The sequence below is a fragment of the Elephantulus edwardii genome, unplaced genomic scaffold (genome assembly GCF_000299155.1).
Source record: "Elephantulus edwardii isolate Elephantulus edwardi_28Jun2011 unplaced genomic scaffold, EleEdw1.0 scaffold00254, whole genome shotgun sequence".
NCBI classification, from domain to species: domain Eukaryota; kingdom Metazoa; phylum Chordata; class Mammalia; order Macroscelidea; family Macroscelididae; genus Elephantulus; species Elephantulus edwardii.
This window is the reverse complement of record NW_006400004.1, coordinates 2547556-2572961: the sequence shown is the minus strand read 5'-3', so window position 1 is coordinate 2572961 and position 25406 is coordinate 2547556. Positions and strand designations below refer to the sequence as shown.

Genomic DNA, 25406 nt, shown 5'->3' with positions numbered 1-25406 from the left:
TACCCCCACCCCAATGCCAGCCTCATTCTACAACAGTGGCACCATATAGCATTTGTCCCTTTGTGACTGAGATACCACACTCAGCATAACTTGTTTTTTAATAAGAATAATTAGCAGCTTAAATTCTAGTTGGTTTCTAGCCTTGTTTTCATATTGACTATTGAGCTCAGCTGTAATTCTGTGTAAAGGTACTTGTTTATGTTTTTTAAAGGTATTTGCAATCAATAAATTATTGATTGTATGAAATTCTATCCTGCCCTCTCCAGCCACATGTTTATCCCCCAGGCCATATTTTCTAATACCAGTATTTCCTTTGCTTCCAACTTTCTTATTCCAATCACTAGTTATTACTAATGCATCTTGATTTTATGGGTGTTCAATGTGAGCTGACAGACATTTGTAGAAGTCTTCCATTTCTTCATATTTGTTTTAGTTATTGATGCATACGTTTTTATAATAGTTTCCTTGTATACATATAGATGTATTAGCCTATCACTGAAGGCATTGTATTTCAAGATAGATCTTGAAATATTCTTTTATTCATATGATTCTTTCTAAATTGGTCATTACTAGTATAACAGACAAGAAAGTTTTGGCACCCTAGTAGAAAGAAGCCATGCTGCAATTCTAAAGATACATGGTTTGAGTTCACCGATTGCTCCCAGGGAAAATGATGGGCACTTACCTCCTGTGCAATTTACTGCCTCTGAAAAATCTGATGGAGTTTCAGATATGGTTTGGTTCTGATGCAATGGTACACAACAACAACTGTATAATATTGTTGACCATATTGTGGTTATTCAGTATCATCGAGTTGAGTATGACTCATAATGACCCTATGAACAACAGACCTAAAACCTGTCCTTTCCTGTGCTATCCTCATTACCTTTGACACACTTGAGTGCATTGCTGCAATCACCATATCAATCCATTTGGTTGAGGGTTTTCCTCTTTTTTGCCAACCCTCCCCCTTCCCAAGCACGATGTCCCTCCCCAAGGAATGGCCTTTCCTAGCAACATGGCCGAAGGATGTGAGATGAAGTTTTCTCATCTTTGCCTCAAAGAAGACATAGTAGACTATATGATTGCACTTCAAAATGGCCTATTCCAGTTCAACTCACTAATGCCTAGGCTATTGATTTTAGCAAGTTCATTTTTAAGAACTTAATTTCCCTAATTCAAAATTTTTCACTTTCCATGTTTCAATTATTAAGGAATGTTTGCAGCAATTTTTTCTAATTTTGTGTTATTCATGTTGCAAATGAAGGTCCTAAATTGGCTGATAACTTTATATACGTCATTAAAATAGACCCCACTTTGAGGAGGCACCCTTTTCCTAGTAAAAATTTGAGTGCCTTCCAACTTCAGAGACTCTTCTCTCTATATTACACAATGTCCCACTGTTTTGCTAGGGTTTTTAAACTATAGGCAAAGACCAGAAAATCTCTCTTAATCCTACAACATTTCACCTCTAAACAGAATACTATTACCTTCCTCTTCTAATGTCTTTTGCTTTGGACATTATATCTTTCCCTAACATGAACCTCTCCAAAGTACTGAGGAGCAACAATGTCAGTAGGGAGACTAAGGTGTGCTTGATACAGGCCATGATCTTTGCCATTGCTTGCAATCTTTCAGAGAGCTGGACAATGACTATGGATAAAAGAAGGAGAGATGATGCCTTTGAGCTTTTGTGCTGGAGCAGAGTATTGAGTATACCATGGACTTCTAGGAAAACAAACAAGTTCATCCTGTAAAGGGTGAAGCCAGGCTGCTCTTTGGAGGCAAGGATTTTGAAGCTTGGTCTGACATACTTTGGACATATTGCAAGGAGTGACCAGTCCTTGGAGAGTCCCATCATGCTTGGGAGGGTGGAGGAATGGCGCAGGAGAGGAAGACCTTCCATGAACTGGATTGATTCCGTCACTGCAGTAATGGGATAGATGTGTTGAAGACAGTGAGATTGGCAAGGGATAGACCAGGGTTTAGGTCTGTTGTTCATAGGGTTGCTGAGTCGCAAACAACTCAATGGCACATAACAACAATAACATGAAAAAGACTTGGACTGAAAACTTGGGTAAGACTTTGGCTTTTGAAACCAAAGTTTAAGTGACTTAATATTCAGTTAATCTATGCATCACAGACCATGTTTTATTTCACCCATTGGTATAAAAATGTTTCCAACACAAAATTTTTAACACCCATATGATGTTATAGATTTTATAATATGCATAAAATATTTGAAACAATGAATGAAGTATTTTTTTTATGGTATGCACCATTATCCTGACTGTAAATGACATTTTGATATCACAATTCTCATTTTTTTTTCTGGAAGAAAAGAAAGATTCCACTTTAAAAGATATAAAAGTTGCTTAAGATTATGTTCTTGTTATAATTCAAATCTGTAATATTTACTTTTTAAATTCAAGAAAAAAAGATTTTCTATAGGATTTAAATGAGAGATTCTTTATTGGTAATAAAAACATTAAACATGTAGAAGAAGCTTTTTATTGTTATCTCAATATCATTTCTCTATGTTAATAAAATACCTCAAAACAAATTAATATTGAACATTATGGAAATCACTTTTTTATGCTATCAATTTATTTTTTATTTTTAGAAACTTCGGTATATTAGTTTGGGTTCTTAAGAGAAGCAAAGCCAATGAAATTAAGATAGAGAAAGAAAGAAAAAATGATTGATTTAAAGGAAAAGGCTTGTAGGCTTGTAAAGTCAAGTCAGTAAATCATATCTCAAGGTAGAAGTATCTGCGGTGGCTGGGTCTTAGACTTCTGCGGTGCCTGGGTCTCAGACTTCTGACTTTAGAGGCTACCAACTTCAGAAATGTCCAGAGTCATTGTTGGGAAACAGAGTCACAGACTTCTCGCTTTTAATACTGGGTTCAAAGTTAGCAAGTGCAGCAGGCTCCAAGTTTAAATCTAGAGACCATGAACCAGGTATGTAGATCTGACAAAATAGCTGTCTAGCTTTTTTCCAGAGAGTCTAAACATATGCAGGCTATATCCATGAGGAAACCTAATCTTAATCATATCTTTACAGGTCTACTTGTAACTCTTCCTTATTAATATCATGCTATTGCTGTTGTGTACCATCGAGTCCAAACCAACACACAGCTGAAGCTCCACCAGGTTTTCATAGGCAGTTAATCACGTGGGAGGAGGTTGCCCATCCTTCTCCTGTGGAGCAGATGGTGACGTCGAACTGTGTGCCTTTGGGATTGCAGCACAGCTACTTACCATGAGACCACAAGAGCTTCCTTATTAATATTATAGTGGTTATCATTTACAACACATAGGATGTTGTCATTGTTGTTGTTGTTGTTATTAGTTGATCAAATTGAGTCTGAACCATAGCTACCCTATGGACAAGAGATTAGAAGTCTGTCTTTTCCTGTGTCATCCTCTATTTCTGACATCCTTGAACCTATTGCTGCAGTCACTGTATCACTCCATCTGGTTGAAAGTCTTTCTACTTTCAGCAATCCTTCAGCCTTCCAAGAATGATGACCCCTCCAATGAAGAACAACTTCTTCTAGCAACATGCTTGAAGTATGTGAGATGAAATTTTATCATTTTTACCTCCAGATATGACATCTGGATTGAAGGAAAACTCATCAATAACCTGCAGTATAAAGATGACACAAAGTGATGAGGACTTGAAGCACTTGCTGCAGAAGATCAAAGAAAACAGCCTTCAATATGGATTACATCTCAACATTAAGAAAACAAAAATTCTGATCACTAAACTGATAGACAACATTGTGATGTTCTTGTTGCTGTGTACCATTGAATCAGAATCGACGCATAGCTGACCCTCAGCAGGTTTTCAGAGGCAGTTAATAGCACTGAAGGAGATTGCCCATTCTTCTCCCATGGAGCAGCCGGTGGCCTCAAATCATGTACCTTCAGATTGCAGTACAGCTTCTTGTCCCTAGGCCACCAGAGCTCTCCAACATTGTGATAATGGACGAAGGGAATTTTGTTGTTGTTGTTATGTGCCATTGAGTCGCTTGGGACTCATAGTGACCCTATGTACAACAGCCCTAAACTCTGCTCTGTTCTGTGCCAATCGCACTGTCTCTGACACTCCCATCCCGATTATCCCAGTCACTGAATCAATCCACCTCATAGAGGGCCTTCCCCTCCTGTGCCATCCCTCCACCGTCCCAAGCGTGATGTCCTTCTCCAAGGACCGGTCTCTCCTCACAACATGTACAAAATATGTTAGACGGAGCCTCAGAATCCTTGCCTCCAAGGAGCCACCCGGTTTAACCCTTTCCAGGACGAATCTGTTTGTTTTCCTAGCAGTCCATAGTACTCTCAATACTCTTCTCCAGCACCACAGCTCAAAGGCTTCACTTCTCCTTCTATCCTCCTTGGTCATTGTCCAACTCTCTGATGCATAACAAGTGATTGTGAAGACCATGGCCTGTATCAGACGCACCATAGTCTCCAGAGAGACACCATTGCTCTTCAGTACTTTGGAGAGGTCCCTAACAGCAAAGAGAATAGTTACATTATATTGAGTATCATAGCCAGGTTGGCATGCAATAGTAACAATGGCATTCCCTTTCACAAGTTATTATTTCTAACTCATATTCACCTATCTTCATACCTTTTCAACCTGTATGCAGAGCAGATTATCCAAGACGCTGGGCTCTATGAGGAGATGCGTGGCGTTAGGATTGGTGGAAGATCTATCAACAATCTGCGTTATGCAGATGACACAACCTTGCTCGCTGTAACTGAGGAGGACCTCATGCACTTACTGCAGAGGGTCAAGGACTGCAGCCTTCAGTATGGACTGAGGCTCAATGTCAAGAAGACAAAGATTCTCACCACTGGACCAATTGGTAGCATCAGCATGAATGGTGAAGAGATTGAGATTGTTCACAGCTTCAGTTTTCTCAGCTCGACAGTCAACACTCTTGGCACCAGCAGCCAGGAAATAAAAAAAAGTATTGCGATGGGAAAGTCTGCTGTTAGGGACCTCTCTACTCAAGAGCAACGGTGTCTCTCTGGAGACTAAGGTGCGCCTGATACAGGCCATGGTTTTTGCAATCACTTGTTATGCATCAGAGAGTTGGACAATGACTAGGGAGGACAGAAGGAGAATTGACGCCTTTGAGCTGTGGTGCTGGAGAAGAGTATTGAATGTACCATGGATTGCCAAGAAGACAAACATTTATCCTAGAGAGGGTTAAACCAGGCTACTCCTTGGAGGCAAAGATTCTGGGGCTTCATCTGACATACTTTGGACATGTTGCAAGAAGAGACAGGTCTTTGGAGAGGGACATCATGCTGGATAGAGTGGAGGGACAGTGTAGGAGGGGAAGACCCTCTATGAGGTGGATTGATTCAGTGACTGGGGTAATCAGGATGGGTGTGTCAGAGGCAATGTGATTGGCACAGGATAGAGCGGGGTTTAGGGCTCTTGTACATAGGGTCGCTTTGAGTTGCAAACGACTCGACGGCACATAACAACAACAACAACCTGTTGGCATGTAGTCCTTTTGACATGTAGTTCTCACTGATAAGGACTAAAACAAGTGTACAAAGACAAATGGCTTCCAACTGATGCATGTTTTCTAGACTTAATTTTCTGTAATATAGAGGAGAATAGCAGATAAAATAGAGAAGTGATTTTTTTTTAATTTAGCAATTCAAATATGGATAAAGAGACAATTTTCTGTTGCACTGGTAGGTTCTGTCAAATCAACTATGACTCATAGTGACCCTATGAACAACAGATAGGAACCTTGCTCTATGCTATACCATCCTATTTCCAACAAGCTCAAGTTCATTGTTTCAGTCACTGTAAGTCTCTTGACTGACTCTCTCTACTTTTCCCAGAATTATGGGAAACCAAATACTTTATGATAAACCATATGCTTAATCATGAATTGAAGGGAACACAAAATATATGCTGGAATTCCTCTTGTGACAGATCACAAGAAATGAGCTGCTTCCTGCAGACAAGAGACAGCTAGGTCCCTCTGCAGAGGGAGGGTTAAAAGTCTATACTTGTGAACTACCTCCTTCCTGAGCTAAGCATTAAGTTGACAATAGAGGCTTCATTTACACAAGAATTCTCTTTATTTACTTCCTCTAATTTTCAATAAAGACACAGGGAAGCTGGGGATCACTGCTTCAGTTGTTTGAACTGCTCACCCCCTGCTATACCTCTCTGTTTACTTATACATTCTTGGTGTTCCATCTCATTTTTCATTCTTTACCTTCGGTTGACAACATAGAATGATGTATTTTTTTCCCAGATGGATCCCACTTGACAACCTACCCAAAGTATATGAGACAAATTTTTACCATCTTTGTCTCTAATGAGCACTCTGGTTGTTAGGTTGTTCTTCTGGCAGTACATAGAACATTCAGTACTCTTCTCCTACACCAAAATTCAAAGGCATCAAATCTACATTTGTCATCCTTAATATTGTTCAACTTTCAGATGTGTATAAGGCAATTGAAAATACTGCATTGTTTTTATCCCCCCCTCCCAGGAGCACCTTAGTCTTTAAAGTGATATAATAGCTTGCTAACACTTTAAATGGATCTTGAGGGCAGATTTTCCCAATGCATCATATCACTTTTATGCAATATGACTTATGATTTCTTGACTGATGCTACTATGGATGTCGATTGTATGAAATGGTTGCCAACTTCAATCTTTACTTCATCTATCAGGATATTGCCTATTTTCCAGCTGTAAGGAGGAATTTTGTTTTCTTAATGCTGAGACCCATAATAAAAGCTGTAGTCTTTGATCTTCTTCAGTAAGTATTTCACATCTTCTTTGCCCTCAACAGGCAAGGTTGTGCCGTCTGCATAACTCAGGCTGTTGTTGATTCTTCCTTCAAACCTGATGCCACATTCAGCTTCATATAGTCTGCCTTCTTGAATTAATTTTTCTACTCTATTTTATAAAAATATAAGTCTACCAAAATAATCTAGAAAAAAATCTATCTTTTTGTGCTCCTTAAAGGCAAGAATGGGGAAACTTCATCTCACGCACTTAGACCATGTTGTCAATCAGGCCTTTGAAAAAAGCTTAAAAATCTTTAATGATTTAAGAAAGAGAAATAAGACTTCAGAATAAAAAAAATAGGGAAACTATAAAACTAAAGCTAGTAGGGCAAAAATGATATCTTTATGATGTTATGTAGTTAAAATGATATTTACTCTACCTCCCACTTTGCTCCATTTTAATGCAGTCTCCTTGCAGTCAAGATGGTCTTATTAATTTTGCTTCATGATGATGAAAAGGAAAACAAGCAAAAAAACAAAAAACCCCACATGCTTAGTGGTGTAGTCCATAGAGAGAGGCACTGCTAACCCAAAGGCCCTATCTCTCTAGCAGTTTAAATCCAACAGCAGCAGTTCTGCAGGCGAAAGATGAACAATCTCCCTCCCAATTAACAGCCTCAGCGAATCCACTGGATGTGCTTACTAGAACATTAAGGAGTTAATGAAAGTAGACACCATCCATAGAAGAAACTACTGTTAATATTTGTTGAATAGTATGGATTTTTTCCAAGGACAGCATAATTTCAACGAAACCTAGTTGTTCATCTACTCTCACGTACACATCACTCTGCTTAACCATTACTAAATACAATTGTCCTAGAAAAATACAATCTTTTTAGAACCACATCTTCTTTTAAAAGTCCTTCTATTTTCTTAGAGCATGTGTTATTGCTTATAACAGAAAGGTAGAAGCTGGGAAGTCAGAGAGGGGAAGTCATTGAAAGATAAAAACTAACACAAAGTTCTTCAGAAAAAAAGAAGCATATGGGTGAGACTGATTGGTACCCTGGGTGCCAACTGTTAGATCCAAGGCAGATGGGTTTTGCTCTGCCCTGCAAATGCTTGTGTCTGGCCAACAATCACATGGCACAATAGCCAGATTCCAGAAGTGAAAGGCAGAGCAAAGAGTTCTTGTGTGTGTGTGTGTGTGTGTGTGTGTGTGTGTGTGTGTGTGTGTTTTCCTGGCACTTGCAGCTCTTTGGAGCTATCTGTACTGAAATTTAGATTAAATTAATATTACTGGCCATATGCTCTGTACACTGTGGTTATAGAGTGTTGTCTTGGTTGCTAGCTACTTTGGGTGCTGTGGTTAAGCAAATTATTGCCTTAGCCATCAGCTTCCTTTTTAGTACAAGCTCTGAAATTTTTACTTTCTTGTTCTTTACTTTTCCTCCCAAGGAAATAGTTTCTTGGGTATATTACTGTGCTGTAAGTCAAATTATCAAGGCGTTGTTGAAATCTATAATCCCCAAAATACCTTTGGTACCTCTCTTACTCGTGTAGTAAAAGCCTGTCCATTTACAGATCATGTGCTCTAGGATTGATGTCCACAGTCTCATGAGTAGTTTTGTGGAGACTAAGAGTCTCTTAAAGGAGCTGTGGTGATCCTATTGGCTAAACATTGTGCTGCTAACTAAAAGGTCAGTACCTACCAGCCACTATATTTGAGAACGATCAAGCAGTCTTTCTTGCAAAGATTTGTAACCTCAGAATCACTATCGCTGTGAAGCAGTTCTACTCTGTCATATTGGATTGCTATGCTTCAAAACTAACTTGACAGCATGGTGAAACCAGGGTTCTCCTTGGAGGCAAGGATGGTGAAACTACATCTCATATACTTTGGGCATATTGTCAGGAGGGACCAGTCCTTGGAAAAGGACAGCATTCTTGAAAATGTTGAGGGTTAGCACAAGAGAGAAAGACCCTAGATGAAATGGAATGACACAGTGACTGTAACAAGGAACTCAAGTATGTCAGAGATGGAGAGGTTGGCTCAAACTTCCACTCTTCCAAGCATGATTTTTTTATCCAAGGATGGACTGGTCCCTCCTGCAAACATGCCTAACATATATGAAATGGAGCTTCAAAATCCTTGCTTCCAAGGAGCCAACCTAGTTTCATCATTTCAAGAATAGACTTGTTTGTTCTCTTGGCCATTCATGGTATGTTCAATACCCTTCTTTAGCACCACAATTCAAAGGCATCAATTCTTCTTCTGTCCTCCTTATTATCCAGTTCTCAGATACATAGCAAGCAATAGCATGCCTCAGGCACACCTTAGTCTCTAGACATTGTTCTTTAGCACACTGAAGAGGTCCCTGACAGCAGACTTCTCCAATGCAGCTCTTCTTTGATTTCCTGACTGCTGATGTCAATGGTGTTGATTGTGGATCCTAGAAAGATTAAATTGTTAACAACCTCAATCTCTTCTCCATCTATCATGATGCTGCCAATTGGTCCAGTGGCGAGAATCTTTGTTTTCTTCAGCTGTAATTCATATTAAAGACTTTAGTCCTTGACCTTTTGTAGTGTTGTTGTTGCTGTTATGGGTCATCAAATCACCTGTTACTCATAGCAACCCTATGTATAACAGCTCTGAACCCTGCTCTATCCTAAACCAACCTTATTGTCTCTGACACACCTACTCTCATTACCTTAGTCACTGAGTCAGTCCATCTCATCCAGGGTCTTCCTTTCTTGTGCTGTCCCTCCACCCTCTCAAGCATAATGTCCCTCTCCGAGAAGTGGTCCCTCCTTGGAACATGCCCAAAGTGTGTCAGACAGAGCTTCAGAATCCTTGCCTCAAAGGAGCAGCCTGGCTTCACCCTCTCCAGGACAAACCTGTTTGTTCTCCTGGCAGTTCACAGTATATTCCATATTCTTGTCCAGCACCACAGCTCAAAGACATCAATTTTTTTTCTGTCATTCCTAGTTATTATCCAGCTTTCTGATGCGTAGTAAGTAATTGTGAAAAGCATGACCTGGATCAGGCACACCTTAGTCTTCAAACAGGCATCATTGCTCTTAAGTCCTCTGGAGAGGTCCTGACAGCAGATTTTCCCAATACAATTCATCTTTTGATTTCCTGGCTGCTAGTACCATGAGTATTGATTGTAGAGCCATGCAAACAAAAACTGTTTACAATCTCAACCTCTTCACTGTCTATCATGATGCTGCCAATTGGCCCAGTGGTGAGAATCTTTGTTTTTTTGATGTTGAGCTTCTATCTATCTATATTGAAGGCTGCAGTTCTTCAAATTCTTCCACTATTACAATGACCTGATTTATAGGTGGTGTATCTCTAATAGAAAACCATAAAGACAATCAGGCATATGAATATTGTGGTGTAGGCCCCTGCTGAGGCCAATGGCAAGATGGGATCCTGGGTTGGGATGTCGTTGTTATTGTTGATTGCTTTTGTGAAGAGCACAACTCAGTGACTCTGTGAACAAAAGGCCTTTCTATAATTACCGACATTTATCAACGTTAATAGATTTTCTGGAGGCATGTTGTTTAGGAAGTGGATGCCACTCCTGCTTTCAAATATTAGGGCATGGATGGTGAGTCACTCAGCTGAATCGTTAATGCTAGTGCTTGACACAAGGCCTAAGGACCTCAAGATTAATGCAATCAAGAAACATTGCTAACTGGAATACAAAATTAGAAACAATAAGGAAGGAATTGTTGTGGTTTGCTATTGAGTTGAAACCAACACATAATTGACCCTCCAGTGGCTTTTCAGAGGCAATAAATCTCATGGGAGGAGATTGATCATCCTCTACGGAGCAGCTGGTGGTTTTGAACCACATGCCTTCAGGATTGTGGCACAGCTTCTTGCCACTAGGCAATTTTTGTGACAGAAATGAGGCTGGACATGAATGATTAAATTTTGAACGTTCAGTGATATAATTACTGAAAATAACTTCTATAAAAAGACAAAATGGTGTCTTTATACATGGACCTCACCATATTGACAGCAGAAGAATCAGACTGACTACATCTGTGGAAAGAATAGTTGGAGAAGCTAATTATCAGCAGTCTAAACCACACCAGGTGCTGACTATGAAACAGACTATCAATTCCTCATGTAAAGTGTGAATTGAAGCTCAAGAAAATTACAGCAAGTTCACAAGAACCAGGGTGTGATCTAGTGAGAACCAAAGTATGATCCTAGTGTCTGTCTGATCTGAATTTAAAAATCATCTCCAGAAGAGGTTTGAGGCATTGAACACTAATGATCAAAGACTAGATGAGTTATGAAATTATGTCAAATATCATTCATGAAGACAACAGAAGAGCAAAAGTTTGTTACAAAGACAGAGACTCTGAAAGTTGCACTAGACTATCAAGAAGTCAAAACAAAGGGATGAAATATAGAAGTAAAAGAGATGATCAGAAGATTTCAGAGGGCTTCTCCAGAAGACAGCATTTTAACAGAATGTGCATTGAGCTGAATTTTTTTGCTAAATAAGAACACTTGATGGTGCAAATTTACAGCCTTAGTTGCTAACTGAAAAGTTGGCAGTTTGAATCTAGCCAGCAGCGGCATGGGAGGAAAAAAAGCAAGTGATTTTTTTCTTGTAAAGATTACAACCTAGAAAACCCTATGGATAAGTTGTACGCTGTAATATTGAGTCAAAATTATTTTACAGTGTTTCACAACATTAAGTGTATACTGATCATGTGGACATTTTATATTTTATGTTATAAACCCTAAATCTTCAGATCTGAAAATGGTGAAGCATTGTGCAAGTAGATGTACTTCCACTAAACTTAACTGCTTAACAATGTTTTACAGGTTTCTTTTAAGGAAGCTGTGTGCAAGAGACTTGATCATATAAAAATAATTTATCTACAAATGATAAAAATAATTTATCATGCTCCAGATGTAATCAATCATCCCTTGACTTAGTTTAGATGGTTTCCAGTTTATTTGTATTTGCTACTTTTAAAAGCTAGAAGCTGGATTTTACTTCATCTAAGTGTTTAGAAATCCATACAATTAAGCACAGCGGTTTAGAGTGTTGTCTAACTGCTACTGATTTGAAAAATTGGGCAGGGGGCGGGGGGGAAGGGGATTTTACAAATCTGCCAGGCTGGACGAGGAAGGTATGGTGGTGGTTAAAATTGGAAGGAAATTTGTATGCAGTTGGATCAAGTACAGCATTATAGGAAGATTTGGAGTGGATTATTAGTAAAGTCAGTTCTTGAGTGTGAAATGCCACACTGTCTAATATAACATTTCAGAAGAAAATCAATAAAAGATGAATGCAAGGGGGAAAAATGCATGTTCATAAAATATAGAGTAATTTCAGCTGTCTCAAGAACTTTTACTTCATAAAGATAGCATTCTGGGATTATGAAGCTGAAATCATTACTACAGTTACTCTCAGTTCCTAGTTTTGAAAAAGTCTACAAGACATGACCAAAATTTAATTAATATGCAATTCTTAGCCTTTAGCCCACTTTCTTACAAGAACCAACCCACCAAAATCCTCTGTTGTTGAGTGAACTCTGACCCATGGGGACCCTCTAGCAGATTTTTGAGGCTGTAAATCTTTCATGTCCACTGGTAAGAATCTTTGTTTTCTTGACATTAAGACGTAATGAATCCATATTGAAGGCTGCATTCCTTGATCTTCTGAAGCAAGTGTTTCAAGGCCTCCTCTCTTTCAGCAAGCAAAGTTGTGTCATCTGCATAATGCGAGTATTAAATGAATCTCCCTCCTATCCTGATACTACCTTTTTCTTCAGAGAGTCCAGCTTCTCAAATAATTTGCTCACCATATAGATCAAATAGGTGTGGAGAAAGAATACAACCCTGACACATTCCTTTCTTAATTTTAAACCATGCAGTGTTTTCCTGCTCTGTTTTCACAATAACCTTCTAGTACAGGTATAGGTTTCACATGAGCACAATTAAGTGCTCTGGGATTTCCATTCTTCTCAATATCATCCACACTTGTTATGATCCACACAGTCAAATGACTATGCATAGTCAATAAAGCACAAATAGATATTCTTCTGGTATTCTCTATTTTCAGCCAGGATCCATCATGGAGGATGGAGAAGAGATTGAAACTCTCAACAACTTCATCTTACATAATACCAGCAGTCAGGATATCAGAAGATGTATTGCACTGGGGGAAAAGCCCAAATAGACATTTTTTCTGGTATTCCTTACTTTCAGCAATCATCCATCTGATATAAGTAATGATATGCTTGGTGCCATGGCCTCTTCTAAATCCTGCTTGAACTTCTGACAGTTCTCTGTGTACTGATCCAGCCATCTTTTAATAATCTTCAGCAGTAATTTGCTTGCATGTGATATTAATGATATTGTTCAGTAATTTACACATTCAGTTGGATCACCTTTCTTGGGAATGGGAACAAATATGTACTTCTTCCAAGCCATTGGCCAGACAACTGTCCTTCAAATTGATACCTTTGAGCTGTGGTGTTGGAGAGGAGCACTGAATAGCCCATGGATGCCCAAAAGAACAAGCAAATATGTCTTGGAGAGAGTGCAGCCAGAGTGCTTTTTGGAGACAAGCAAGGTGAGGCTTTGCCTCACATAATTAAGGAATGTTGCTAGGAGAAGCTATTCCTTGATGAGGGACATGATGCTTGGAAGGGTGGAAGGGTAGCGAAGGAGAGGAAGACCTCAACCACGTGGATTGACATGGTGACTGCGTCAATGGACTCAAGTTTGTCAGGAAGTGTGAAGATGGGTCAGGATAGGACAGAGTGCAGAACTGCTATTCATAGGGTCGTTGTGAGTCATATTAGACTCAATGGCACCTAACAACAAAAAAACCTTTCGGGAAGAGATAACCCATGTTTCTCTTGGCAGAATGCCTAGTGGATTCACACTTTAGATTAGTAGTCTAATACCTGACATTCCAGGGCTTATTCTCAGTCTCTTCAGGTAGATTCCAACTCAGGTAACATACTACACCACTAGAGTGCCTTTCTCAAAAGCAAAGTGCCTTTTATTTAATTACTTTTCTCTGTTGAATGAATGAGTGAATGCATGAGTGTATGGATGTGTGACCTACCGGTCACATTTAGTTGGCAGTTTTAGTTAATATGTGTATTTCATTTTAAAAAAATAGCATAATAGCCCTAACAATATCGATCATTGACAAGAATGGGATTATGGCTAATTTTATTTTATTCTTTGCCATTTTATGTATTCTCTAAGTCTTTAACAATAAATGCTATGTAGCATTTTTTCCAAGATATGTACATGGCAACAACTTATCTAAAATGCCATATATAAGTCTCTATTTTAATAATAGTTTATCTGTGGTTCAAATTTCAGAGAATCTCCATTTACATTAAAGGCTACTTTTTAAAATAATAACATTTGTTCACATGGTGGAATACTATGCAGCACTCAGGAGTAATGATTTTGTAAATTACTACCTAACGTGGGAGGAACTAGAGAGCATAATGCTAAGTGAACTCAGTCCCATAAGAAAAAATACTGCATAAGACCATTATTTTAGAACATGTATAAAAGGGAAGGGTGGCAGCAGAGTGGTGAGGATGAATGGGGGTTGTGTGGGGTCAAGGGGTGTGTGTGGTTAATCATACGGTCACACAGATTGATGGGTGGAGGGAGCGGTGGGTAAAGGAAATGGGAAAGATGGGTGTGAAAAACAATGCGTGCAAACTTTGTAAGTAAACCAGTACATAATGAAATTTTTCTTTTAAAAAATGCTAATATAAAATTATAAGCCATATTTCTTGACTGAATTAATGGAAGTGGGATCTTAGCCTGCATTAATTTTTATATTAAACAGAATTCGTTTTTTCTGCTAATGATGCAGAGCTATAGCATTCTATTTTGTAGGTTGAAAATTATCCTCTTATGAAAAAAGTGGAGATGCTGTATCAAATGCTAGCTTTCTTCTCGCATGTGTAATCCTATTTGGATGACTTAAAGCACATGCATGCATACACATACTAACTTATGAAAACCAATCTATTGCTTTCTCTGATAGAAACAAAATATTTGAACCATGGTGGGTGAATTTTCGAACCCACTATCACAGTTGGTGGTTAAATCCTATGAGTAATAGTTGAGTTGTCTGTCTAGGTGGACCACATGGACTTAGTTATCTGCCTACTGGAATGACACAATGGGGAGATATCTGGTGAATATTGTGGAACATCTGTGAACAGATCGCATAATGCCTGGTATGAATCATTCTTCCCTCAAAAATTTAAAATTTAATAGTTAAAAAATTCCCAACTGTTGTCACATAAGCTGTTTGGCCTATTTCAAGCATTGTGAAGGAATGAGTATATGGCTTCCCTATGCTTTAGACTTCTGCATTTAGAAAAACCTAAAAAAATACTTGTTATTGTGGAAGGTATTATTGAGAACATTGGATCACGACAAACAAACAAAAAATTCTACCTTAACTACTCACCACCGTTGTGGAACTGTAGGACTTCAGTCTTGGTATATTAAGTAGTATTCCCTGATGGGTCTATAACTTCAGTGGGCTTAAATGAAGCTAATTGAGGCATTTTAGATATAAAATTCCTGAGACATTGGAGATATCATTTGGTAGCTACCTCTTTAGGTAATCATCTCCACTGATTATTCTGTTTCACATTTATTCCCTAATATGGAATCAGCCTTTTTTTTCCTAAGACAACTATTATCTAAAAAATGAGAAAGTTTGCGTGGGGTGAGGTAAAAGTTGTAGTTTCCCAGATATAGTTAATGCTGCTTTTACCAAGTTTTCTGAGGGTAAGAGTATTAAATAGGCCATGGACTACCAAAGAACAAACAGCTATGTTTTGGAAAAGGTGCAGCCAGAGTGCTCCTTGGATACAAGATGGCAAAGCTTCATCTTTCATACTTCGGACATGTAACTAGGTGAGGCTATTCTTTGGAAAGCCATGCTGGAAAGATGGAGGATCAGGGAAGGGGAGGAAGACCCCCAGTGAAATGGATTGATATAGTGACTTCAGCAATGGGCTCTAGTGTGCCAGAGATGATGAGGATGGCACGACATAGGGTAGGGTTGAGGTCTGCTGTTGATGAGGGCATTATCAGTTTTACTCTACCCGATGGCACTTAACAACAACAACAATGGCAATGGGGTGGACAGAGTGGGTAGGGTGAATAGTATGTGCTTTTGTTTCAAATTCCAAGTATAACCTGCTACCTCTGTATGATCTGACATGTTTGACAATGTCTTGTAGTTTGACTTCTCTTTTGCTTCTTTTGATTTCTTGACCTGGAAGAGAAAATAAGTTTGCACAAAATCTGTTCCCAATGATGGTTTCAAATAAGAGTGTGTGACTGTGTGTGTCTTTGTATTTTGTGAGATGTGAGTAAGTTGTGGTGGATATCTTTACCAATTAATAGTAAATACTTAAAATTTTAAAGATTTAATGAGAATGTTTCTGGCTGCAATGAACTTGTCACCTAGACCAATCTTTAAGAATGAAATAAGTATTTTACTTGTAAGTATTTTCAAGTTAGTGTTAATTGAAATATATATATTTCATAAATATGTCTATGTATGTTTGACAATGTTATAATCCACAGAGGACAACTCTGGTAGATCAAATATACTAATGGATTACAGTCACAAAGAGGCCCAGTGCTATGTTTAATCTCTAAACTTTGTGAGCTTTTGGAGAAATAAATGGAAGAATAAAATACAATGTGTAGTTGCTACGTGTTTTAAGCAAAACTAAACTGATGAAGTTCATCCTACAAATTCTCAAAAATGAATTTGACTTTTTTGCTTTATTTTAAAATAAATATACAAATAATCCTTTGCATCAAAACATGTATTTGTACATTTTATCTTCTATTTTGGAATGTTGAAACTGTTTTGGTTTTGTTTTTAAGGAAAACAAGAAGAACATACAAATGGAAAAGCTAATTACTTAAAATTACCAATAATTTCTTTATGAACTTGAAAACAGTTCTATTTCTAAATACTTTTGTCTAAAGTTACAGTATAATGACCAAAACTTCTCTCCTTTTTAGAGAAACAGTCAAGTGTTTCTGGAACAGATAAGACAGCAGCAATCCAGTGAGATTGATTCCCCACAGAGGAAATCTATGCATTTACGGAAAGGTAAACTGCTCTTCATTAATTATGTCCTCCTTTTCTCAAGGTGCCCAAAGACAGGAGGTGGTCTGTAAAAGGTTGGATGACAACTCCATTGTCCAGAACAATTACTGTGACCCTGATAGTAAGCCACCTGAAAATCAAAGAGCCTGCAACACTGAGCCCTGCCCGCCTGAGTAAGTAAGAAGAAAAAGTGAGATTTTTCTGCAAGTACAAAGGAAAGCAATTAGATATTCCTACTTGGAAACTATGCTGTCATGGATTATTCAATTTGGCTTTAGTAGCCATGGGCTTTGACTTTCAGAATGTAAGGTCTTTGTGGCTCCATCAATGGAATTAGATAGCTTGCTAATAATATAAATAAGGTAACTAATACCTTTTGTGTGAAACATGCAAATAAGCAGTGCAGACCTTTAATGAGGGGATAGATCAGTTTTGCCATTCTGCCAAGCTTAATTTGAGCAGGTTCAGATGTCACTTGAATCAGAAAAGAGGAAGCAGAGTGAAGTGCATCTTTTGGACCTGGAATTCTTGTGCAATACAGAACAAGGTTGAGTTTGAGACTGAAATACAGTGGGGGTACCACCAGCAGCAGACATGACTAGCATGAAACAGGGCTAAATTGGATCTTGTCCTCACAGAGTCAGAGCCAAGGGCCTTGCCTTAGGCAGAGGAGGGGTTTGGGATCACATAATTGCCAGAACTCTGGGAGCTCTGTAACATTGGCCCAGAACCTTATGCTAAATGTAAGAGGGAGGCCTGTTTGCAAATATTCCTAGAAGAAGCTATATTGATTGAATAATTTCATTCTGTTTTCTACCTGAATTATATATAACTCGTTATTTTCCCAGTAAACCCTATAATTGTGAATATTGTCTATAAGTTCTGTGTGGCCATTGCAACAAATTAATGACCCTAATAGTGGAGTTCTCTCGTGGCTTAATGGTAAGAAGCTGCCCTGAAATCGCAAATGCTCATGGTTCAAATGCCTCAGCTTCTCCATTGGAGAAATATGGGCAATCTCCTCCTGTGTGGTTTACCACCTCTGGAAATCTGCCAGAGGGTCAGCTGTGAGTCAGTTTAGAAACAAGTTATTCTACAACTACAGTAGACTTAAGGAGCTCTGGTGGGGTAGTAAAAAGGGAGTCGAGTTGCCAACCCAAAGGCTGAGCCACTCTGATAGTTTAAATCCACTGTGAGAAAAGACGGGCAACCTTTTCCAATGCAGTTTATAACATTGGAAACCCAAGGAATGTCTGCTATGAGTCAATTCTGACATGATGTCAATGAAAAGGAATGTGAAAGAGCACAGTAAAGTATTAAGAGCTGTGAGAGGGGCAGTTGATGTTTGAATTGATAGAAGAAAATGCAGAAATATCTCTGTGCTATTGATGTTTTTTGATGAGGTTTCAGATCCTGCCTCCTCCATGCCAGTTGCTCTGGTTTTTACAGAAACCTAATAATATGGGTAAAATAGACTGAACAAACCAGAAAATATATGAAAGTGTAGATGTTTTACTATGATACCTCATTTATTGATTTTTTGTTTGTTTTTAATAGACTTTCATGTTTAGAGCAGTTTTGTGATTACAAAGAAATTGTGCAGATAATATAGTTTCTGTATTTCCACATACATTATTTCTCTTATTAACATTTTCTATTAAAGTGATGTACTTAAAATTGATGAACCAACATTGCTGTATTACTATTAGTTAAAGCCCATACTTTATGTTAGGGTCCAAAGAGAGTAGAAATGTAATATCCCTTTCACTGAGCAAAGGTTCCTTTTGTGTGTAGGTTTTCATTATTAACTATTTTAAAGCAGGAACTTCAATGAGTTTGGGCTCGATGCAGTTCTAGAAGTGTTCATATTTCATTGATTCTAAGATATATACATTTTTTACTTTAAGCATTTCATTGATTCTAAGGAATACACCTTTTTTTACATTTTAGCATCTCTAAAATTGTGATTGGTCTAATTGATGGTATCTTACATAACAACTGGTATGGATTTTTTTTCTTTATTTCTTTCTTAATGGTACATAGAGGAATGTTTATTTGTATTTCATTGACTATGCAAAGGCATTTGACTGTGTGGATCACAACAAATTGTGGCTAATTCTGAGAAGAATGGGAATCTCAGAACTCTTGCTTATAAGAAACCTGTACTTGGACCAAGAGGCAGTCATCAGAACAGAGAAAGGAAATACTGTATGGTTCAAAATCAGGAAGAGTGCACGAAAGGGATCCATCCTATCTCCATACCTTTTCAATCTATATGCAGAACAGATCATCCCAGAGTCTGGATTCTATAAGGAGGAATGTGGCATCAGGATTGGAGGAGAAGACTCATCAACAACCTGTGTTATGCAAATGACACAACCTTGCTTGCTGAAACTGAGGAGGACCTGAAGCGCTTGCTGCAGAAGGTCAGCACTGCAGCCTTCAATATTGATAGAAGGTCAACTTCAAGAAAACAAAGATTCTCAGTGCTGGGATGATTAGCAGCACCATGATAGATGGAGAAGAGATTGAGATTATTAACAGCTTCAGTTTACTTGGCGTCACAATCAACACTCTCGGTGCCAGCAGCCAGGAAATGAAAAGATGAATTGCATTGGGAAAGTCTGCTGTCGGAGACCTCTCCAAAGTACTGAAGAACAATGATGCCAGTCTGGAGACTAACATGCACCTGATCCAGGTCATGGTATTTACAGTTACTTGCTGTGTATCAGAAATCTGGACAATGACAAGATATGATAGAAAGAGAATTGATGCCTTTGAGCTGTGGTGCTTGAGAAGAGGCAAGAATACTAAGAGAATGTGTATTTGTGTTTTATTGACTATGCAAAGGTATTTGACTATGTGGATCACAACAAACTATGGTTAACGCTGAGAAGAATGGGAATTCCGTAACACTTGTTAGTGCTTATGTGAAACCTATACTTGGGCCAGGAGGCAGTTATCAGAACAGAGGAAAGGAAAGTTGCATGGTTCAAAATCAAGAAAGGAGTGTGTCATCAAGGATGTGTCCATCCTTGAGACCTTTTTAGTCTATATGCGGAACAGGTTATTCAGGTGTCTGGGCTCTATGAGAAAGATTGTGGCATCAGTATTGGAGGAAGACTTATCAACAATCTGCATTATGCAGATGGCACAGTTTTTGCTTGTCAAAACTGAGGAAGATCTGAGGTGTTTGCTATAAAAGCTAATTCTTACAACATTAATTTTTTTAAGTAAAAGAGTAAATAAATGTGCATATATACATGTATATATGTTGTTGATTGCCTTCAAGTTGAGTACGACTCATAGCGGCCCTATGAACAAAAGGCCTGAAGCCTTTCTATAACTATCAACATTTATCAATGTTCATAGTTTCCAGAGGCATGTTATTTACAAAGTGGATATATATACACACATTATAACAAAAGTAAATAATCCATTTTCCTAAAAATGACCATAGTAGAATGACAAAAACCTAGACCTTAAAATGAGTAAAGAATCCAGATCCCTAATTGTGCTACCAATGTTAAGGTATATGGTTCAAATCCACCAGTTGCTTTGTCAGAGAAAGATGGACAGTGAACTTCCATGCAATTTACTGCCTGTAAAACCCATTGTATGGAGCAGGGTAACACTGCATGGTTCAAAATTGGGAAGGGTATACGCCAGGGATGTGTTCTATCTCCATACCTTTTCAACGTGTATGCAGAGCAGATTATCCGAGAGGCTGGGCTCTATGAGGAGAAGCGTGGCGTCAGGATTGGTGGAAGATCTATTAACAATCTGCATTATGCAGATGACACAACCCTGCTTCCTGAAACCGAGGAGGACCTCATGCACTTGCTGCGGAGGGTCAAGGACTGCAGCTTTCAGTATGGACTGAGGCTCAATGTCAAGAAGACAAAGATTCTCACCACTGGACCAATTGGCAGTGTCAGGATGGATGGTGAAGAGATTGAGATTGTTCACAGCTTCAGTTTGCTCGGCTCCACAGTCAACACTCTTGGCACCAACAGCCAGGAAATCAAAAAACATATTGGGATGGGAAAGTCTGCTGTTAGGGACCTCTCTAAAGTACTCAAGACCAACAGTGTCTCACTGGAGAATGACGTGCACCTGATACAGGCCATGGTCTTTACAATCACTTGTTAAGCATCAGAGTTGGATAATGACTAGGGAGGACAGAAGGAGAATTGATGACTTTGAGCTGTGGTGCTGGAGAAGAGTACTGAATGTACCATGGACTGCCAAGAAAACAAACAGATTCATCCTGGAAAGGGTTAAACCAGGCTGCTCCTTGGAGGCAAGGATTCTGGGGCTTCGTCTGACCAACTTTTGGACATGTTGTGAGGAAAGACCGGTCCTTGGAGAGGGACATCATGCTTGGTAGGGTGGAGGGACAGCGCAGAAGGGGAAGACCCTCTATGAGGTGTATTCATTCAGCGACTGGGGTAATCGGGATGGGTGTGTCAGAGGCAATGCGATTGGCACAGGATAGAGCAGGGTTTAGGGCTGTTGTACATAGGGTCGCTATGAGTCACAAACGACTCAACAGCACATAAAAACAACAACAACATCAGCTTAAGAAGTGCTGAGCGAGTCTGGCCTTTTTGATTTTCTGACTCCAGCTTTCTGCACATTTCATTGTAGTATCTTGCTTTGTCGTCCTAAGCTGCCTTTTGAAATTTTCTGTTTAGCTCTTTGATTTCTTGGTTTCTTCTTTAGCTTTGGCTTCTCGGCGCTCTAATGCAATACTCAGAGTCTCATCTGACATCCATCTTGGTCTTTTCTCCTTCTTCAACCTTTGTAATGATCTTTTGCATTCTTCATGGATGATTTTCTTGATATTCTCCCAGAGCTCATTTGGTCTATGCTCATTGGTCCTCAAGGCCACAAACCTGAGAAGGTTTTGAAATTCGAGTGGGAGTGTAAGAAGGGACTGACTGGTCCTTGGAGTGGGACATCATGTTTGGGAGAATGGAGGGACGGCACAGGAGAGGAAGACCCTCGATGAGATGGATTGATTCTGTGATTGGGGTGGGGGGAATAAGTGTGTTTGAGATGGCGAGGTTGGCACAGGATCGAGCAGCGTATAGGGCTCTTGTACATAGGTCAGTATCAGTCGCAAGTGACTCAGTGGCACAAAACAACAACAACAGTGGCATAGTCTGTAGGGAGTTGGGATGCTAACCCACAGGATTTAACCCTTGCACAGAATACACCCGCTGATGGTCAGAAGGAAGATAGGCAGTCTCTTTCTATGTGATTTACAGCCTCACAAACCAAATAAAGGGTCAGCTTATGATTTTGTTCCGACTTGACAGCACTGAAACAGTGAGATACTCAATTATACCATATGAACTTGGTAATGTAAAGACAATATCTGCCTGAAAATTGCTTTCTTTAAGGAAAGTATTCACTATCAGACTATATGAAAGGGTTTATAGAGTTAGGTAGGTGCTGTTGAGTCATCTCTGATTCATGACAACCCTCTGGACAACAGAAGAAAACACTTTTTGATCTTGTGCCATCTATTTGGCTTAACCCTGCTGCTTTACCTTGTCACTAAAGATCTCAACTTTTTTTTCACTGACCCTCTCTTTTACCAAGAATGATATCTTTCTTTTTGCACTGAAATTGACCCCTCCTGTAACATGCCCAAAGTGTGTGAGATGAAATTTCATCATTCTCACTTCTGCAGAGTATTCTGGTTCCAGTTCTTTCAAGACAGATGTGTTTGTTCTTTTGACAGTTAAGTTCATGATATATTCAATACTCTTTGACAATGTCACAATTCAAAGACATTAGTTCTTTAGTTTTTCTTATTTATTGTCCAACTTTCACATGTATATGGTGGGGGAGGACAAAACCTCCTTCGAGTTGTAACCGACCCATTGCTAACCCTCCACTGGGTTCTTAGGGTTTTAAATCACCTGGGAGATTATTGGCTGCCATCTCAGGGGTCCCAACAGTCTCTATAAATCAAGTCTTTTATTATTTTTATAAATAGCCTTTTATTATATTTTGAGGTTTTTTCCACATTTTTCTCACACCCAGTCAGTGACTTTCTGTGGTCTACCTTTCACAGAAGTCAGTAATGATAGCCAGGTACCATTAGTTTTTCTGGTGTTGGCATCCTAGCAGCCGACCATGAGTGAGTGTTGTTGTTGTTTTGTTTTTATTATGTGCTATCAAGTGGGAAGTGCCTCATAGTTGTTCTTCCAATGGGTTTTCAGAGACATTAAAATGCAGAGGAAACTATTACCTATCTTCCTCCTGAGGAGCAGCTGGTGGATTTGAACCACATGGCTTTGGCCTGATAGCACAGCACCTTAACCACTAGGCCACCTGAGTTTCCTTTCTCACCTAATAGTCTTTGATTTTCTTCATCTTTTTTGTGCCAAATAGGAAGATATCTATAGCTGTAACTTAGATGACCACTTGTAAATTTTTAAGAACTCACTTGCTTTTCTTCAAAGTAGGATGTAGAATCATTATGAATCTTTCATAATTTTATATTGTTCCTTTTCAAAATGTGATCATTTTATAGAGAATTTCTTATATAGAAAATATAGAAATGTGATCTACACTATGTATTACAAAGATAAGCTTACATATGTAATTTTACTTCCTTTTTTTTCTCAAAATTCTTTTTCTAAGCTTATCTCAATTGAAAAAACTGTATAAAACCTTGGATTCATTTCTATTGAAGTGTTTATCATTTTGAAATTTATTTTTCTGAGCTCTTTATGTATAAACTTTAACTCTTTTTACTTGTACTACAAATATTTTTTCTAGTCTTTCTTCTGCCTTTCATATTATTTATGGTATTTTGACCTGTTTGTTCTTATAAAAGTTATACATTTTTATAAAGAAAAAGTATCAAACTTTTATTTCTTTTATTAGTTTAATGCCTTCCCTACTCTAATATTATACTTTCAAAGTATTGGATTATTTTTAAAAATACAAACTAAGCTATCAGAGATGTATTTGCATTTGCCTGATTTGAGAAAGACGTCTATGTTTGTTTTCTCGAAACATTAATATAAAATTCTAGGTAGTAATTTTTTAAATAAAAAAATATTTTTTCAAATATTGAAATACATTAAGTGCTTTTTAGTTATACTGAGAAACATTTTAAGTAGGATGTAGAAACATAGAGGAATTACCCTTGAATTGTACAAAGAAATCATAGGGGACAGGAAATACAAGCAAAAGAGTGGTATTCATACAAATGGTGTTTGGGAAATTTGGAGAAGTCAGAGACCTTACTGGGAAAAGTTACTGAGCAAGAACATAGTAATTAAGATAGTGGGATGACTAACGGCAGGAAAAAAAGATGAGTTCTGGAGAGATTGAAGGAAAATAATTAGGCTCATGACATAGGTGTGAATAATTGGAAAAAAGAAAAGGAGGAGTTGTTATTAAGGTATATGGCTGATAGGAAGGTAATGCCCTACCAGAACAGGAAGGAATGCTCAGTTAGAATTAAAAAAAAAGGCCAGAAGTTCAGATTTACCATGCTTTCTTTTATTAGCAAGATTATTTCTAAATAGAGAAATCTTTAGGTACTGCTAAACATTAATCTTATATGATAAATTTTTTAATTTGTTAAAATTAGAAAGGTGACAGCAATAGAGTACAATACACTGTGTGATAAATCCATGGTCAAGAATTAAAACAAAATTATTAAACAGCTGCAAAATAAAAGATACTGTACTTTGGGGAAAACAGTTCTTTTCCTAATAACAGTGAGGTTGGGCAAATATATGTACAAATAAGACAAAATATAATAAATATTTTGAGAATTACAAAAAGAGAGTTGTAAGCAAAAGTGGTAAAGGAAACTCAGTGTTAAGAGAGAGAGATTGATTTTTTTTTTACTAAGAGGGTAGATTTTATTTAATAGTATCTTTTATGACATGATGTTTTAACAATCATTTTGAGTCATTGCACCTCACCCTGGATAACTATAATCTGTTATATTAAGTTTAGAAAAAAAGATTCATCAGTCTGTCTGTAAAACTCCAAAATTTAAGACCTGGGAAGAATCATAGAAATCATCTAGGCCAACTCCCATCATTTTCCGGATGAGGGTATGCTAATCTCTGGTGGTGGTTTTCCCATTATACCAGACATTACTAACTTTGTCTACAAATCAAATGGCTGATGTCATTTTAATACTTCTAATTTTTCTTGAATCATTGACACATTTTCAATTGCCACAACTTCATTGATGCTTATTGTTGTTATGTGCTGTCGAGTCATTTGTGACTCATAGCGACCCTATGCACAACAGCCCTAAACCCTACTCTATCCTGCGCCAGCAGCACTGCCTCTGACACACCCATCCCAATTACCCCAGTCACCGAATCAATCCATCTCATAGAGGGTCTTCCCCTCCTGCGCTGTCCCTCCACCCTCCCAAGCATGATGTCCCTCTCCAAGGACC

The 25406-nt window shown here is 38.3% G+C and overlaps 1 protein-coding gene across 1 annotated transcript in view; it reads left to right on the top strand.

Annotated features, from left to right (window-relative positions):
* Positions 1-25406, top strand: part of ADAMTS6 (ADAM metallopeptidase with thrombospondin type 1 motif, 6) — a 509355-nt gene that overhangs the window by 429468 nt on the left and 54481 nt on the right. Inside the window, exon 20 of the mRNA XM_006899365.1 lies at positions 16998-17127. Within this exon, the coding sequence (XP_006899427.1) occupies positions 16998-17127 (130 nt within the window). The remainder of the gene's footprint in view (positions 1-16997; positions 17128-25406) is intronic.